Genomic DNA, 18,795 nt, shown 5'->3' on the forward strand with positions numbered 1-18,795 from the left:
TTCTGTTGTAAGCTGTGTGTGAGAAATGGGTGCACTGGAAGTGGCTGGACTGAGTGCACTGACAGAGCTTCTTTGTATTTCAGAGCAAAATAGGAGATGATGATGATGCAGGTCAGGATGGATGTACAGATTGAGAGTTGTATATGGATCCCAGTACTGGTATTGTAGATCAGGATTGTAGTACAGCTGTGTGTGGGCTCCGTTACTGGAATTGTGAGGGGTGCTGCCAAACAGGACTGTGGAGAAGCCCGCGTGTTGGTTCCAGTACCAGAATAGCTTGTGGTGGTGTCAGGTCAAGCCTGAGGTGCACTGGGAGAGTTATATGTGTGTTCCATTACCAGAATAGCAGAAGGTGCTGAAGGCCATGACTGATGTGAATTGACTGAGTTGTGTGTGGCTTGCAGTACTGGAACATTTGCAACCAGTGCAGGGCCTGACTGGGTTGCATTGGTAGAAGGTCTGCGTCTCAGTAACACAATAGGGTAGTAGGGTAGATGCAACGACTGGCATTGAGGCGCCCTGTCATTTATGCACGTGAGTTTGAATAACAAAATGGCGGAGCAGCTGCAGGTCCAGATTGAGGTGGAGATTCATCAGAATTTGATGAGGTCCTCAGTATTTATGTTACTGGTACAAAGTTACAGACTCGCTGTGTCCTTCCCTCCTGTATCGCAGGTCTGAGTATGGCATACTGACCTCCACCGCAGTCATTACGGCTGTTGTCCGGCAGATTACAGCCCCGGCGCTCTTGGAGGAGGTGGTCTTCTTTCTGCTGGGCAGTGAGAGGCGTCGCGAGGCTCACACAGACTCGCACCACCGGCATCCGTTGCGCGGCCAGCTGATCGAGCACTGCAATCACTTGTCTGACGAGGTATGTGCTGCTCTAAGGAATGGGGTTACAAAGAACCTTACGAACTGAAATTATGTCTTTGGATTACTTACCCGGGCTCACATTGCTGGCACCTGGGTTTGACCTGAGCCACTAACGTATGCAATTACCAATTATTCCCAAAAAATATTGTATGTTGCAAAAAGAAAGTAAATATTTCTTAATATGCCCCTAATGTACACACTGATGTATAAAAGCATGTAATTGTCAAATACACTATAAATTACTTTCACACAAATGCACAATCAGCACCTGTAATTTCACAAATGTTTTTTTTTAACATCGAACATGACATGTTCTTGCGATTAGAATACTACTGCTAAGCAGGTGGAGCAGTTCGACTCTACGCGGCTTCTCATCCGAGTTACCACTTCCTTCTCGCAGATTAGGTTCACTCCACTCTTAAAACGGTACCTGTCCCAAGGGTCTACCTAGGGAAAAAACATTTTACTGGGATTTTCTTGGGAAGAGAATTGTGGAGTAATCAAATGAGAAATCCCCCCCTCCCTCAGGGTATCTACCCAGCCTTGGTATAGACATTCTGTCTTGGAAAAGGATCAGCATTACCTCCGTAATAATTACCAGTCTTAACCTAATTTCTCCAGTTGTTTGCCAATTCTAAATCTAGCCCTTTGATTCCAGTCCAGACCTCCTGTCCGCCACTGTTACTCCTTTTCTACACATTTCTTTTCCTCGTTCTTTCTCTATATATCTTAATGTTTCATTTTCCTCCACACTAAGGCCTCCCCGCAACCCCCTGTCTCTTTTCTGTCCACCTTTCCTCATTTTTTCATTCTCCCAGTCTTGTTATCACATGACTCTTGTCTCTCACTCCTGTCACTCCTTCTCTCTTCTCTTTCATTCTATTTTGCTCAGTTGTCTCTCCATCCCTGTGCCTTTTGTTTCTCACCTCCATACGTCCATTACTCCTTTTTTATGCCTTTCCATCCTTTCTATTGATCCCTCTTCTCCTTTCTCCAATCATATCACCTGCCATATGCTCCCTGTATGGAGCTGTCTCTTTATATAGTGGACAAAACAGAGGTACACTGTGCAGAGTCCAGGCAGCCCTTATTGGTTTACAGAGGCAAACATTACAACACTAAACCCTCTGCTTTGTGGTAGTGTGGGTGAGCAGTTAAGGCTTATCAGAGGGTAGTGCTAAGCATGTGTTGTACTCACAGAGGCAATAAATGAGACACACACACTCAAGAATAAATCTGAGACCAATTTTGAAAAAAAGTCATATTTTTATGCACATTTTGATACCAAGAACTTCGTTATCAAGGAAGTACTTTTTTAAATATCGATTTTTATTGGTCAGTAAAATGTTCACATAAATGCGTCTTTACGCAGCATTGCTTTACTATGGGAAAAAAGCCTATGTTGTACGCAGTTATTGACGGTCGGTTTCTGGGGGTCAAAAATCAGGACAGCTGGACCACTCTGGAAGTGGGTCTCTGCGGTGCTGATGTCCCTCGACGGCTGCTCGGTCTCGGTGCTGTTAGAGTCCCAACTGGACTTAAATAGGCCTTGGTTGCTGCCAGGGGTCAGATATCCCGGGTATTGGTGCTGTGCGGCTCTGGTCAGTCCTGCTGTCCTCTCACTCAGTGGGGGACATATCTGAGACCTTCAGGAGCACAGGTACCTCCTCCTGCGTTGCTGCCTCATCAGGATGGCCGGGGAGTGGCAACACAGTAAACCAGACCCTGCTTCTTCGGTGCCTGTGGACTGCAAGTAGCTCCTCTACTCCAAGGGAGATTTGCTGGCAATTTGCAAAGGGCTGGTAGTCTTCCTGGGTTCTTGGTAGTTGCTCATCTGCAGGACGAGTCACTCTGTCACAATTGTCCTGCCTGGTGCAGGCAGTCAAGGTTTGACTCCAAAAGTCCACAGCAAGTCTTCAGTTCTCATTCTCTCATGGCTCTTCTATATCCCCTTCTTCTGGATCCGTCGAAATCTTAAGTTGCTGGCATCAGGGGTGCTCCTAAATACTCAACTTAGGGGGCGTTTAGGGGAGTTACAGGAAGTAGCCAATGGACTACTTATCTGTAGGGTAACTTCACCCTCGGTATGACCACTTACTCTAGGAAGTGGGCATAACCCTGACCCAGTGACCCTAATTCCACCAAAAACCAAGATGGAATTCTCGTTCATATCAGGTAGCCCATCTTAGGGGTGGTACTAGCCTGATGGGAAACACGCCTCCTGACTACCTGCCAGTTGTTTACTATAACTCACCGCTTCCTTTCTTACGCTCCTGCCGGTCTCACCCCTTCTCCTTTTACTTGCAATTCTCACTTTCTTTTCTAATTTCCTATCCTTTGTCTCTCATGTTTCCCTTTGCTCTCCGTCTACCATGGTTCTCATTCTTCCTTTCTCCCTTTTTTCCTTGCCACCGTCCCTTCTGTATTGTTTTCCTTATCTCCACCCTCCCATTCTACTTTTCTAACCATACATTCTCTTTGTCTCCCTTCTCGTTTGTCCCATTACATATTTGTCTTCCTTCTGTTTACTCTTAAAGACACAAGCAAATAATGATAGAACTGAGATACTTGAGTGACAGTGGGTAAAACTGGGGAATGGTCTGAAAGTAGTGAGAAGGCTTAAAACGGTCACACTCAATTGCCCTAAAACGCAAGAGACAAATATGAAGATTGCATATGGTCAGTGACTAATGAATGGATAGAAAATAACTGAACTGGGGAGCTGGCAGTCCACATCTGCTGCCATTCTTCTGTGGCGCACAATGCAATATCTCAGTCAGTTAAACCTAGCCATCCCACATGTGAAGCAATGTCTTCTGTATCAAGCTTCACAAAGTCTTTTCTTGCAATTTGATCTAGGTCACATGACACATGAGGTAATGTTCTGCAAAGTGGTGTTTAGGCTACATGTTGTGATGTCATTTCCTGTGATGTCATCATTATATAATTCCGCATGTTTGAAACTTGAAAAATCCTACCTTTTTATGGCCATAGAATGTTGGCAAGTAAGAGAATCGGTAACAAGCAGTACTACAAGTTACATGACCAGCATATACCCAGCCATGGTATGTAGGGCTCACAGTCTTATGACGCTGACAAGAGATGATCAAAATCCACCTCCACCACAAGTCCCATAGTGCCTGAACATATTAGGCAACGCCTGGATTTGACCTTCACATGCATCTCTCAAACGTTGTGCCTACACTGCTCTCTCAGTGAACATGATCCCTACTCCATCAGATGAAAAACATGTTGAAGGTTATGGAATAAGCTGTCCTCTGTGTGTTCTTGATCAGTCTCCAAGTCTTGTTATGATTTGTATTTCCTTCATCATACCAAGCACATTGGTAAATATACTCAGTGCCCGTTTCAGAAGGGACTGCCTTGAACATATGCCCAACACTGACAAGGTGATATTTCGATTTCTGGGGTTTTGGTCTATGGCACAGAAAGATATTTACTTGCAAAATGTTGTACATGTGGATATCTTTTAACTGAAAGTTTTTTTTTACATCAGTGGTGTTTAGTTTAGTGAGTTTGGGAGCATTTAAGAGGTTGGGGTTGTTTGAAAACATATAAAACAATTGACATTACTCTGTATTCTTTCGGTGTTTCAGTTGAGAACATAAAAATACTTAAACCTAAAAATGTTCTCCATGGGAGTTCTTAGGCCAGACTGTGCGTGTGACACTGTGCCGTTTTGTTTTACATTCGATCCTTTTTCGTTGGCTGTCTTTATATTGCATCAATTTCCTCTTTAGATCAGTATTGCCACACTGCGCCTTTTTGAGGTTCTTCTGCGGAAACCACACGAGCAAATTGTCTACAACCTCGTCCTGAGAAACCTGGAAGGGCGGACCTACATGGCACGTGGTATCCATGGACCGGAGGAGAGGAGCCCTGTGGACTGTGATCAGTTTGAGAGCACAGAGTAAGTGATGGATATTTCGCTGAAGGACCTCTGCCACAAGCAAATCTAGTTTTGAGTCAAAGCCTTTCTTGAGAGGGTATTTGTCTGTAGAAAACCCACCCAGAACATTTATGGGTGGCAAAGACTTGTGGAGTTCAGGTCAGATTTAAAGTTCTTCCTGATTTAACCCATTCCGTGCTGCAGTCGGCCGTTGGCCAACGGGAGCACTACCTCCCCAGTGTTGCCGTCAGCCGCGCCCCGCCCACCCTTTAGAACGCCCGCACCGCGGCGGAAAAACCGCTGCGGTTAAGGCGCTAAGGATTTGTCTGTGAAACAAACCAGTCCGGTAACTGTGGACTAGCAGCTAGAGATGGCTTCTTGTATAATATTTTTTTAAAAAATCATTCACACCCAGCCCTGCAGCCGCTGATTGGAAAAAGCATCTCTTATATCCATTCCCACTAAGCATATGTGGTCCACTGCAGACCTGTGCTAGTGACTGGAAGGTGGAACCCCTTCGAATTTCATAATTCCTGCTCAGTAATATCTGATTCTGCATATAACCACCACCTATAACAATTTTCACTATTGGTCCTCATTAATGATGGTTCTGGGGTGAACGTAATTTTTTTTAACATTTTCTGCTTGGCAGTTGTGGTCCCATTTCTGTATGTTTTGTCATAGTGGATAATTCTCAACAATTTGGCGAATAATGAAGCTGATGTGCAGTATGCAAAATGCTACCATAAATAAGCAGCTGGTAAATTGGATATGTGGGCGGGTACTCCCTGCAGAAATTATTTGGCAGGTGACAGATCTTTTAACTTGGGGGTTCCTGGGCATGTGGGTGGAAATCTTTAAAACAGGTAAGGAATTCCTGGAAACGGCAACCAATACCTCAGTAGGGAGGTGGAATTGTTCCTCAGCATTTGTGGCCTCAAACGTTGCCTGTTTTTGGTCAGTTTGAAAACCTTGTGACTGGTATAATTTTCCTCGTAGACCAGTTGTTTTTAACCTGTGGTTCGAAGGCACCTGGAGGCCTGCGACGCCTACTAAGGGAGTTCGCTACTGCTTAGAAAATTAAATAATATCAACAAATTAATAAAGTGTGTATAAATAAAGAAGGCAAAATGTAAAAATGGAAATGTTTAAGCGTTTTGTAAAGTTTTAATAATTTGAATTTAGAGGTTAAAAATTAAGTTAGTATCCTCAGATTGATTTGTGGAAGCAGTGCAGGTGCATCTAACAGAAGATAGTATGGACGAAAAGTGGCCTTAAGAAATTTAGAAAAGCTCCAATCTCACCATTAAAATGAAAATTTTAGGTTTTTTAAATATTTGTGATTAAATAACATATTTCATCATTGGTGTATTTGTTTGATGAGTGTTTGTTTCTGTATTTTTTATGTATTGTTCAAATCATTGAAGATGCTTAGGCCTGAGCGCTTGACTTCCAGTTGTAGGAAAGTGCCCCTTTTTGACATGTTCATCCCTAATTTTTGGCTGGTACTTGTGATTTTGACTGAAAGTGCACTGGGTCCACTGTGTCAGATCACTTTCTCAAAACTGTACATTTGTTTTCCAAATTGGCAAAACCTTTCCCACTCCTTGTAAGTCCCTAATAAATTGTACCCTTGGTACCTAGGGCAAGGAGGCTAAAGAGAGTCTTTGAGGGCAGCAGCACGAATTGTGCAACTCTGATGGACTCCTCACCAAACACATGCAGACTGCCATTGATTTGATTTGATTTATCTATTTGTATAGCGCGCGATTGCCCGAGGGCGTCTTGGCGCTGAGATGTGCCACTGGGTCTGAAGGTGTTGACTAGAGCTGTGTGGAGAAGAGCCATGTTTTAACTTCCTTTCTGAAGGATTTCAGGGATGGACTGGTTTTTATGTCTAGTGGTAGTTGGTTCCACATTCTTGCTGCGTGTACCAGGAAGCTTCTTCCGCCCCAGTTAGTTTTCCTGAATTTAGGGACCCTGATGAGTTTCAAACTGCTGGATCTGAGCAGTCTGTTTGGCTCATATGGTTGCAGATGTGATTTCAGAAATTGTGATCCGGTTCCGTTTAGTGCTTTGTATGTCAAGCATAGTGATTTAAAATGTATCCTACTTACAATTGGTAGCCAGTGCAGGCTTTTTAGTTTGTGGCTTACTTTTTCGAACTTTGGTATTCCTAGTATTAGCCTAGCTGCCGCATTCTGCAGGCGTTGTATCTTAAGTAGGATTTTCTTCCTAGCTCCGGCATATAAGCCGTTCCCGTAGTCCAGTCTGGACAAGGCTAGTGCTGTCACCACTGTCTTGCGTGAATCATACGGTAAGTATGGTAGAATTTTTTTAGTCATTTTTAGGATGTACCATAGTGATGAAGCCAGTTTGCTTGCTTGAGCGTCAAAGGAAAGGTTGGTGTCTAACATGATCCCTAGATTTTTCACCTTTTCTGACGAATCTGGGCATCTTCCCATATCTTTAGGCCACCATAAGGGAGACCATATGTTTGTATCTCCTCCTAGTATCATGACCTCACTCTTGTCTCCGTTCAATTTCAGGCAGTTCATTCTCATCCATTGACTGATTTTTGCCATGCAGAGTTGGAATTTTTCTGCTGTGTCATGTACCTCCTTACTTATTGACACCACAATTTGGGTGTCGTCGGCGTAGGATACAGGATACAGGATAGCAGACCATTGCAGGCTGCGTTCCCTGGTGCAGACAAAAGTGAAAACGCAGCATGGAACACATTCCTGTGTGCCCTGCCCACAGACACTGCATGAAGTATAGGTAAGTCACCCCTACAGCAGGCCTTAAAGCTCTTAGGCAGGGTGCACTATATGACATGTGGAAATATATGCATGAACAGATATGCCCCTGTGTTGGTCAGTTCCATTGCTGCCAGTACAAGTGATCATGGAAACCATTTTAAGTACTTGTGCTGGACATTGGTGAAAACAACGTCCCCAGCTGCATGATGGCTTAATTGAAAACAGAGATGTTTGGTATCAAGCATCTTGTATTAATCAGCCCATACTGATTCCAGTGATGACTTTATTAATTCATGCCCCTGAAATCCTACCAACTACTAGTGTGCTAGCTGACTGTTCTTAGCCAGCCTGCCACCAAAGATGCATTTCTGACCCCCGGGGGAGGGCCTTTGCTCGCAGGAGGTCGGAAACCAAGCCTGCTCAGGCAGAGGATGTTTACACCCCCTCCCACAGGATGACCTGCAAATTATCATTCCAAGGCAAAGACCTTCAAAGAGCCCACTGCCTTTGGTATGTGAATCTGGCTTCCCTCTCAGGAGAGGATGCCAACCTCTCTTGACCAGGGCTCATTTGGTGCCTGGACAAAACTGGGAAATTCGTAGTCAGATAGTCATGTTTGCCTTCAGTCTAGTTCCACCCCTATGGTGGGCTACCTGAGGTGAAGGCAAAATGTCAGAGTCTGCCATCTTGGTGATGGCAAACTTAGGAACTCTGGGACATGGTTATGGTCACTTCCCACAGGAAGTGGTCATATAGGGGATGTAGTGACCCCGGGGGTAGGATAGCCCATTGGCACAGTATACCTCATTTTTTGGTATATCATATAAAGAGGCAGCTTCCTACATTGGCGGTGCAGCGGTGGGATACAAGGCTTGACATCTGCTGTACCACATGGTTAATAAGTGATTCCACTAAGAAATCCAAAATTATCATTAGTTAAAATATTTTTTGCTGATTTCAATTTATTTCTAAATTCTTTTAACCTAGCTGTTAGGGCCTTGTGTTAAGTCCCACAGTGAAATTTTTTTTGAATTTTTAATAAGCATTTGTAGTTAGTTAGGCCCTTTAGAAAAGCTTGTTTAGGATTTTTGGTAAATTCCTAAAAAGGTCCCAACTACTTTAAAACCATGACTGAGGTAGCAGGTCCTACCCAGGACCTCAAAAGTGGTGCCCTACATGAAACTTAAGTTGGACAAACTTAAGTCCCTCCGCCAAGCATTGAACCTCACCATGGCATCTAGACCCACTAAGGCACATCTGCAAAGGTTGTTGGCAGAAAATGCTAGATCCCTGGCAGAGGATGCTGAAGTGGATGAAGTAGATGATGATTCCATCTGTAATACTACTGATAGTAGTGCTGAAGTAGAGACTGAAGATGCAGATCTTCAGAAACTAGCCAACAGGATAGAATTAGAGGCTAAATTGTTGGCTATAGAAAAGGAAAAAGCTGAGATTTGCCTAGGACCTTCTCTGATGGCAGCAACGTTTTCAATAGGGAGAAAGATTAAGCTTTTGACCCTAAAATCCCCAAAGGGATTGTCCCTAAATATACAGAGGGCAATGGTTTCCCCAAATGGTTTACAGCCTTTGAAAGGGGCTGTAAAATTAGAAAAGTGAGCCAAAAGTATTGGGACTCTCTTCTCTGAGAGCTGTTCTCAGGAAAGTGTAGGGATAGGCACCTGACATTGAAAATGGCAGCTGCTGAGTCCTAGGACCTCATGAAGGATACCCTGATTGAGGAATTTGAATTCCTCACTGAGGAATACAGATCAGGTTCAGGTAGACTCTATAAACCCAGAGTCAGACTTGATAGACTTCTCAATGAAAAACTAGGTGTTTGGATGAAAGGTAATAAGGTGCAAGACTTTGATGGGCTTAATAATCTTATTATGAAAGAGCATCTATTGAGTAACTGTGCTCCTGAAAATTACATCAGTACCTGGTAGACCTAGGTCCACTTTCCCCTCAAGGACTGGGGAAGAAGGCAGACCACTGGGTCAAGACAAGGATAACCAAGACAACTTGTGGGGGCGACCTCAAGAAAGGGGTTGCTAAGCCCCCCACCCAATCCCTCCACCCCCCCACCGCCCAGGGAAAGATGGTGACCATTCTAAAGATAAAAACAAAGAGTCTTCTCAAGGCTCCCAAAACTTGTTCAGTAGGGTGGGCCCGAGCCAATACACAGTCTAAGAGTGGGTACCAGAGTAAGAACTGGGATCCTAACAAGGTTTGGTGCTTTAATTGTAAGGTCAATGGACCCCAAACTGGAGACCCTAGCTGTACCAAAAAGGTTCCCCCTAATGCACCTGCAATACCTGCAGCAGTAAGCCTGCAGATGGGATCCTAGGGGAGCCCTGACCATGTCAGAGAGTTCACTGAAGCAACTTTAGTCTCAGAGGGTGTGGTGGATGTAGCTGCCCTGGCTGTCTGGCCCGGTAACCTGGAAAAATACAGACAACAGCCTCATATAAATGGTAGTTGAAGCACAGATGAAGTCAGGTGCAAGTGCCACCATGGTGACTGAAAAACTGATATCTCCAAAACAGTATCTGACTGGTGAGACTTTTCCAGTCATCAATGCTGACAATCACACTAAAGTCCATCCCATGGCAATGGTGACATTAGAATGGGGAGGGTTACTCGCCAAAAGAAGGTGGTGGTATCCACTACAATACCTGTAGCCTCTTTACAAGGAAATTATCTGGAGTCCTCAGTATGGGCTGAGATAGAAAGAAAGACCCATGCAACCTTGCTAGGTATGACTGAATGGGTGTGTGTAAAACTGAGAGCACAATGCACAGCCCTGGGTGAAAAAGCGGATTTGCAGCCTGGAGTGATGGCCCAACCCTCCAAGAGAACAGGCAAGAAGTCTGGGAAACCTTCTTCACAACAGACACAAGTTCAGGTTCCTTCTCCTCAGCGAAAAGACCTGTCAGCCCCAGTGGGAACTGAGCCCTAGAAACTTGGGCCTTACACAGCAGAGCTCCTAGGCCCAGGGGGGGGGGGGGCTCTAGGGAAGATTAGTGCCAGAGGACCCGTCCCACTCTTGAAAGCCTGAAACAGCAAGCTCCTGATCAGGAACAGGGAGATGTCAGTGGCTCCCACAGAACCTATTTGGAGGAGGGACTCTTATACACTGAGGCCAGATATCCCAAACATGGTGCCATTAGGAGAGTGGTGGTGCCTCAGTTGTATAGACAGTTCATACTCACTGTGGCTCATGACACCCACTTAGCTGGACATCTAGGCCAGGCCAAAACTTGCAGTAGGTTTGTCACCCACTTCTACCGGCCAGGTATATCCCAGAAGGTGAAGAAGTTTGGCAACTTCTCTACCACCTGCCAAGCCTACAGAGAAGTACCACAGAAAGAAGTAGGTTGTTCCGCCTTTGAACTTCTGTTTGGTCATCCTGTAAGGGAACCAGTGTGTCTAGTGTATGAAGCTGGGAGAGAGACCTCTCAAAGAGCCTAAACTTGTCACAGTGGACTATATACTTGGCCCACGTTCCAAGATGGCTGAATACATTAAAAAGCATCCAAAATCCTTGAGGCCAGCCAAGAGCTCCAGTAGCTCTGGTATGACCAAAAGGCCTGGAGACTCAACCAGGGCATAACCTGTGGCTCCTAAGGCCTTCCAAGACAAATGGAGTCGATCAGGGAGAGATCAGGGAAAATGGGGCCCAAGTCATGTTAATAACTCCGGATTGGGCAAGCAGAGCGTGGTTCCCGGAACTTCTGGGCATGAACAGAGGCAGGGTTGGGTCTTGGACTCCGACCTCCTCAGTCTGCACCTCCGCTCCTGGAGATTGAGTGGTGACAGCTGGCTAACTTTGATTTTCTTTCTGAAGTTGTTGATCTTAGTAGCCAGGTGCCCTTCCTCAAAATCATTGTACGTCAGGTGCTGGGATTAGTTTGTGGCTTGGTGAGGCACTCGCCAGACAAACTGGTTGCAAGCCAAACTGTCTGATGTCTTGTTTGTTTCATCTTTGGCCTTGCAGGAACTTGCACTGGGCACTGTTAAAGTTAACTTGTCGGCCCTTTCAGCCTTTTTTTCGTTTGCCAGAGCAGCGATCCTTGTTAACATTACATTTTTGTGATGAGATTTCTTAAAGGGTTGTAATATATGTTTTCGCCTAAAACCTTTTTGATGCCACAGTGGGACTTAAGTTTGGTTCTCACTTTCCCAGTCTGTACCCCTTCCCAGCCAATACATAGTTGCCCATTACGCTTCCTGTCTTTCTGGTCGCGATAGCATTAGCGTGTCGCATTAATAAACTTCAGGCCCTCTCGATCCTTATGCCTTATACCACCTTTTTTTCTGGACAAACTAGTGTTAAGAACTTGAATGCATTGCTGCCGTAGGTAATCACATCTTTTCATGTTGGACAAGCTTCCACTCTTCCAAAACTCTTTGCTCCGACTCCGACTCATCCCTCGAAAGGGAACAGAGACTCCATTGCTTGGACCCCTTTGATCGTTCCAAGGACCACCAGCTTTCTATAGGGGTTCTCTAAAATAAAGAAAAGCACAGTGAGGCTGAAATAGATCATATTACGGTGGATATCCCTTGATGTTTAGATCTGTTATGCATTGACTAAGAAGCACCAACAGAAGGTCTGTGGGCTCATCCTACCAGAGCCAAGGTTGGTACTAGTGCATCCCACGTAGAGTGCAACCTGTCAGGCTACTATATGGGCATCAGTGCACACATTCACAAAGCATTATTGCCTGTGCACTCAGGCCCGTGGAGTTGACGTTTTTACCTATTCTGTCCCGCAGGACATTTTGATGTGAGCCTTTCCACAGACCCACCAGCTTGGGAGGTACTGCTTTGGTATCTATTCACAAAGTGAAAAATCTCCAGTTAGAAGTATCCATCAGAAGAAGTTACTTACCTTCAATTAGGCAACATATTGTTGTTTATGGGACTGAATCGCATCATAATAAACATTTCATAGACAGAAATGCACATGCTAAAATATTTGATGGTTCTGTAACAAAAATCTAGAGAAGAAAGATGCACCTTGAGGCGCACTGAAAGTCCATCACATATGGTTTAAATCACATGCAAGTGATATATGCTCACTTATACAGAAGTGTTGCCCAGTCCTCTAATGCAGGTTCACTTGTGCACAAGCTAGTTGCCCACTAAGGCATTCCTTGCTTTATTGTTTTACTGAATTACACTGATACCTACGCAGACTAGATTTCTTAACTGTTACACGCTCACTTGTGTGCATACACTGCTGTGTACTTAGCGTACAAACACTTACTAAGATATAGAGGTGCGAGAAATGTGAGTTATTTCCTTTTGCGTAATTACCTGAATGTTTTCCAAATTCACACAAAATTAGGCGTAGTACAAAATTGGCATTTAGCGCTATATATGAAAATGAAAAACATAAATCCCACGAACCACAGCTGCTTGCTTCTGATTATTTGCTTTGTTCCCTTGTTCCCACCCTAAAATTTTGCGTTGCCTGGGGCAGAAAGGGGCTGGGGGCAGTACACCCGCTCCCGCCCCGATCCCCTCCCGCACCGACTCCCTCCCAGCCCGACATATGCTTCAGTTAATGGCTTTGGGGTCCTCGATGTCTGTGAACAGCCAGTAAGAAATGCAGAAAAAAACACAATGGAATTCACACAAATAAGAAATACATATTTGCTTTCATTCAATATTTATTTGAAAAACAAATAAATATTCTTTAAGTTTGAGAAGTTACTGTTAGCTTGACCAAGACGGCTATCCTATTTTCCATCTTCGGCAGAGCTTTTTGATAACCAGGCCCTCGGTGGACGAACACGTGCTCCAAAGACAGAAGCCTCGCGCCGGTTGCACCTGTGCCACTTTGTATATGTCAGAGGAGGAGGGCTGCAGTTGAAATGTGTTTTTCAATAAGGTGCAAGGTGATGGCTGGTTTCCCTTTCTTCCCACACAAACATGTTGTTCACTTCTTCCTGAGACCTCAAAAAAAAGGGGACCTGGCGCCAAAGCCTATTTCCCGAGCGTATACCTTTCCAAGTTCAACAGGGACACCAATTTATATATTTTTATTTTTTACAGCGACCGATGTCGGCCTCGGCATCCTTCCTCTGACCAGTCCTCGCCCTCTGAAAGGCATTAAGCCTTGGCACCGACCTTGGCGTTTACCACTTAAGCTGGAGTAAGTCCACGGACAGAAGGCTCTGTCAACATATCTGAGTGGGAAGAAGGCAGGATTAGTCCTGAAAACCTATTTCAGATCTCAGATAATAAAATGTCTTCCCAAATCCTAATTGCAACTTTCCTCGTGCCCTGGCCCTCGCCTGCAGCCGATGTGCCGGGGCAGATCAAGTGTTTAGTTTGATAAATGCAGCTTACTTGGAGGCGGGTACTCCTGCCTGCCAGGGTGGCTGGACATCTCCGGCCTCCCAAAGGTGATTATCTGTCTAAAGAAGGGGGAAGACGCGCGCAGGATATCTTGTTTGTCATTGCCCAGACTAACTCGCGCCCCCCTCCCGCCCCGACATTTTCATTCACTGCTGCCTCCTTACCTGTGCCGCCTCCTCACTGCACAGCCGCTCGTCACTGCACCGCCCTCCTCCTTGTCGTCATCACGCACGTCACGTCGTGCCCAGCGCTAGGTCCCGGCCGGCGCTACTTTCAGGGGACTACTTTGTTTACAAACGTAATTTTTTTATTTACTTTTTTTTTAAAATTTATATAGCCTATGTCCATCTACACACCCTGACATTTTCATAGATGTATCGGGTGTGTAGATTGTCGCTGTGGTTCCCGAGTTTACCTGGCCAAAAGGTGCAAGTTCTCTCTTTATAATAGTAGTATAGATGCCATTGTAATGGAAGTTTCACCTGCACCTACTTATATTAATACTTGCTGTATTTTTCTTGCTGCTGTTTGTAACTCTCCATACATGTCTTTTGCTCTACAGGGAGTTTGAAGAAGATCCCTATTTCATTGACGGATTCCCAGAGCTCAGATTCGCTGTTCCAAAAATGAGTCCGCAGTTACCTGCACAAGCAAAATCAAGTGGAAAGGTGGAAGCAAATCAGATTGTCAACAGGTAACTGTACAATTGTTCTGCTCTCCATATGAGATGCCATGTCTCTGCTCTCCCAGTGCAATATTCAGACTTGCTTTCCAGTGCAGTCAGTCTTATGTCTTTGTTCTAGCATTGCAGTGATAAATCTTGTTTTTACCTGTTTAGTCTACTATCTTCCTTTGGCCAGTACATGTTTCATGGTTATCATTGTAAAAGATCCATACTTCTCAATGCTAAGTTCTGTCGTGCTTCTTCCAGTGCAATGTCTTGTCTTTTACAGGCATAATATTCAGTCCTGATCACTAGCTCTTCTTGTTTCTCGATTGTTATAATCTGTCTGCACCTCCTGGTCCCCTGTGCTATCTAGATTCTTCTGGTGCATTGTCTTGGACTTCTCCTTCTGGTGTGATGATTTGTCTTCTTTATCCCAGTGATGATGGTTTTTCTTGCTTCTGCCAATATTGTACTTGCTTCTTCAAGTTAACTGCCCTGGCTTGAGTCTCTTGGTGTAATGTTGTGGTTTGTTTCTCCTTAAATCATGTTCTGTTTAGGTTCTGCATGTAGTCATGTGTATTACATCATGTTTTTTTCCCATTCTTTAGTGCGGTACGACACTGGAAGAATGAAGTGCGTGTTTTAGTTTTGTGTATGTCTCTGCTCATGGTGGGGCTTTTCCTACTTGAAATGTACATGAGTAGAGGAGCTACTGTACAGTCCTGTACACTCCTGCATATTTTGTGACTGTGCAGATATACTGAGTTCCACGCAACAAAAAGGCTCTCCTAACTCTCCATCCTATCTCCTCCCACTCTCTCTCCTGCACACACTTACAATTTACATAAGTAATACTGGCAGGGAAAACAGTGTATAGATTTCGGCCAAATGTGTTTGTGTATCCATGTCTGCAAACGAACAGCTTTCTTCCATGGACCTAAAGAATTCCCTATTTTTGCTTCTCTTTGTGTCTTCCATATTGCCTGTCCTTCCTGCTCATTTCTTCTGCTGTCCTCTATCCTTACAAGCTCCCTGACACCATGCCAAAGCTCATAATGGCTGCTTAACCTCTCCGACTCTTCTTTTGTCTTGTTTCAGTTTTCTTTGTCTTGTCCCTGATGAAGCAAAAACATCCCAGCACCTACCAGAAGCCGGATATGACACTTACGTACATGACGCCCTGGAACTGGTAGGAACAGCTAATTCCTCTGTCTGTCATTGCTATGTGCTTGACAGAGCATAGGTCACAGACAAAACCAAGAGGAGCAGTGGTCTGGGTAGGCCATACCAGTGGGTAGCATTGATTGCTTAGGTGATACCAAGATGGGTGTTGTTCTTTGCGGTCCATGATACCAGGGGTTGTGTGTCTGTGCCAGACAAAAGTGTGGAGTTAGAAGCCAATGTTCTTCTTAATGAACACGGAATACCTGGACTCTACCCTGCAGTAATACAAAAGGAATCCCAAACATCCTTTTTTTGGCCCAAACGTTTACAGGAGATTTGCAGCGTGCAGTCTGAGATTGAGCGGGTTCAGAGATCGAGAAAGTTGTTGAAGTTAGCGCATATGTACACTCTTGTATGGTGCACTCACTGAACATTTCTTTACACTGAGGATGCAGAAGTTCATGGTACCAGTTTTGATTCCCTGTTCCCTGCAGCTGAGTCATTACCTCCCTGCTGACTGTGTTCCATCTGTTTTTTTTTTGTTGTTTTTTGTGTTCCATCTCTGCCACAACAAGCCTTGTACCATAGCATTTTGTACCGATCCTTACACGAGGACCAGCTTAAAGCCCTATACTTCTGACTTTCGCAAAGCTTTGAGGCTTGAAACCTAAAGTCTGTTCATGATAAAGGATTGAGAACCAGAAGCATCATAGAGCTGAGGTAGACCTTCATGGTGGCTTGGTCCAATTGTCGACAAAACACTAAGCTGGACCCTAACAGTCTATGAACCATTATAATCATATTGCTGGGAATGTCTATGGTTTTGGCTAGGAACAGAAATGGTGTCCTCAGAAACTTACCTGGGCCATGTTGTTGGCTAGCAAACTGTACAGAGGGCCATGCCATACCTGATTTACCTTAAGTTGTAGATCCCAACGAAGATCTACATTTAGTTTTTAAGGTAGAACTTAAAATGGGAGTTTGGTGGGTGGTTGTGTCAACTCTTTCTCCATATTCTTTGATCTTGCAGTTTCAGGAGTGCTGCAGTAACGTGGGTTCCTGGGGCTGGCCTCAGACCCCACAGCCTTTGGACACCTGCATCCCAGAAGCAGAATTCTATGAAGGTCACTTCCTCAATGTGCTATTTGACAGAATGGCAGGAATTTTGGATCAGGTATGTAAGAGAAAGTAAAATTTATATGTTTGGTGGTCCCTAACTTTCTAACTGCTCTAAACGGACCGTTATCGTGTGCGAAGGGTAAACACCTTTGACAGACAGATTATTTGGGACTGTTTACCGCATGGTGGTTATTGCAATATCTTCCATATATGCACATGAGGGAGTTTGAGGTTAATGGTAGAAATATGTGTTTATGGCATATAAGCTGTAGATCGTATACTTAAGCATAGATCGCCATCTGGTTTTGGGCTCGGATGTTTGTGAAATATGTGTTCGAGGCATGTGGGCTGCTGAATTCACATCTTGTGCATAGATCGCCGCCTAGTGTTGGGTCCGAATGATTGCACATTGTTGTCCTGGAAGAGTCTTCGAAGTATCACGAGATAGGTGGCACCTCCCCTGGACTACAGTGCGCATGGGCATCCTCTCCATCCTCAGATTGTTTTTTTCCGCCATTGGGTTCGGATGTACTTTTCTTTACTCAAGTTCGGAAACTTTTCTACAAGGCCAAAAGGCCTTCGGGGTCGTCGGTATTGTTCTTTCGATCGGTGCCGAGTTCTTGTTCCAGTTTCTTTCGAAGCAGGACGTCGAAAAGAGCCGCGTGGCCTTTTCGACACCAGAGGCCCGATCGTCGATGGAACGGAGCCCGTTCAAACGATGCACCCTTTGTAACTCAAAATACCTGCACATCGATGTCACCCGGTGTGCAACAAGTGCTTATCACCAGACCACAACGAAGACAGCTGTCTAGCTTGTGCTCGTTCCGGTCGAAGAAGACGCTTAGGCTCCGACGTGCAGCGAGACAAACAATGACGAAGCCAGCGCCAGACCCAGTGAATATCTTCGACGAAGACGACGATGAGGTCGTCGAGACTGAGGATCCAGAACAGCCGTCGGATCCAGGTTCGGAGCACAACTCCAACTACTATGAAGACGACGAAGAACACGTCGATGAAGATGAGAACGTCGACGAGGTAAGGGACGACGTGTCCCCCATCGGAGCCGTCGATGACGACTCGAGTGATGAACCAGGGCCAGCAGTGGGTACTGGGCCCAAACAAGACACTCAAAAAATTTCAAAGGCTCGGGTTGAGGCGTCGCCAAAAGGCCTTAGCCAAATTCACGATAAACATTCTCTAGCCCCGCGTCTCGGCCCGGCTAAGAATATCTCACACGAGCCATCGGTCGCCCTACAGAAAGCGAAACCGAAAGCTATCGTGGCTAAAACGAAACCGAAACTGCTGAAGACAGCCTTCGGATCTAAGAGTGCAAACACCTCGGCATCGACGTCGAAGAAACGTGTCGACGACCCTGCGAGGTCCTCCACACAGGGTGTCGAGCCGAAGATTGGTGCGCTAAAGCACGTCGAATCGACGAGGTCGGCGTCGACGGACAGCGACACAAACAAGGGACTCGTGTCTCGAAAGTACCTCGAACCGAGGCACCGAGTCGACAAACAACAGCTCGTTAAGGCCCTCGAGCCAACCTCCAAAGGCACCTCGACGGAGCAGGTCGAATCGAAGAAACGGAGCGCACCTCCGACGCAAGCACCAAAGTCGACGCACGGTCAGAAGCACGACGACAGGACGAAGTCTGTCGGTCCAATATCAACGCCGGCCCCGAAGCCGCTGATAAAATTCGGACTGCCCCCAACGGCACGGCCTAAAGCCATCGATCCGAAAATTGGGATCGAACAACCCAAAACTGTATCACTTGGGAAACGGAGTCATCCTCTACAATCGGACGTTCCGTACCAGGAGCCCCCCTATGATAATCAGTCGAAGCTCCACATCGACGCCGACACCGGAACACTTACTATTTATCAAAGGAAAATAAGGTCGGAAAATCCTCTGGAATCATATAAAATTCC

The 18,795-nt window shown here is 45.3% G+C and overlaps 1 protein-coding gene across 1 annotated transcript in view; it reads left to right on the plus strand.

Moving 5' to 3' along the window:
- FHIP2B (FHF complex subunit HOOK interacting protein 2B) overlaps positions 1 to 18,795 on the plus strand; it is a 148,539-nt gene that overhangs the window by 86,672 nt on the left and 43,072 nt on the right. The window contains exons 10-14 of the mRNA XM_078666360.1: positions 676 to 871; positions 4,635 to 4,804; positions 14,477 to 14,608; positions 15,680 to 15,770; positions 16,776 to 16,919. Coding sequence (XP_078522486.1) covers positions 676 to 871; positions 4,635 to 4,804; positions 14,477 to 14,608; positions 15,680 to 15,770; positions 16,776 to 16,919 — 733 coding nt within the window. The remainder of the gene's footprint in view (positions 1 to 675; positions 872 to 4,634; positions 4,805 to 14,476; positions 14,609 to 15,679; positions 15,771 to 16,775; positions 16,920 to 18,795) is intronic.

This window comes from Lissotriton helveticus, chromosome 11, assembly GCF_964261635.1.
Source record: "Lissotriton helveticus chromosome 11, aLisHel1.1, whole genome shotgun sequence".
Lineage (NCBI taxonomy): Eukaryota > Metazoa > Chordata > Amphibia > Caudata > Salamandridae > Lissotriton > Lissotriton helveticus.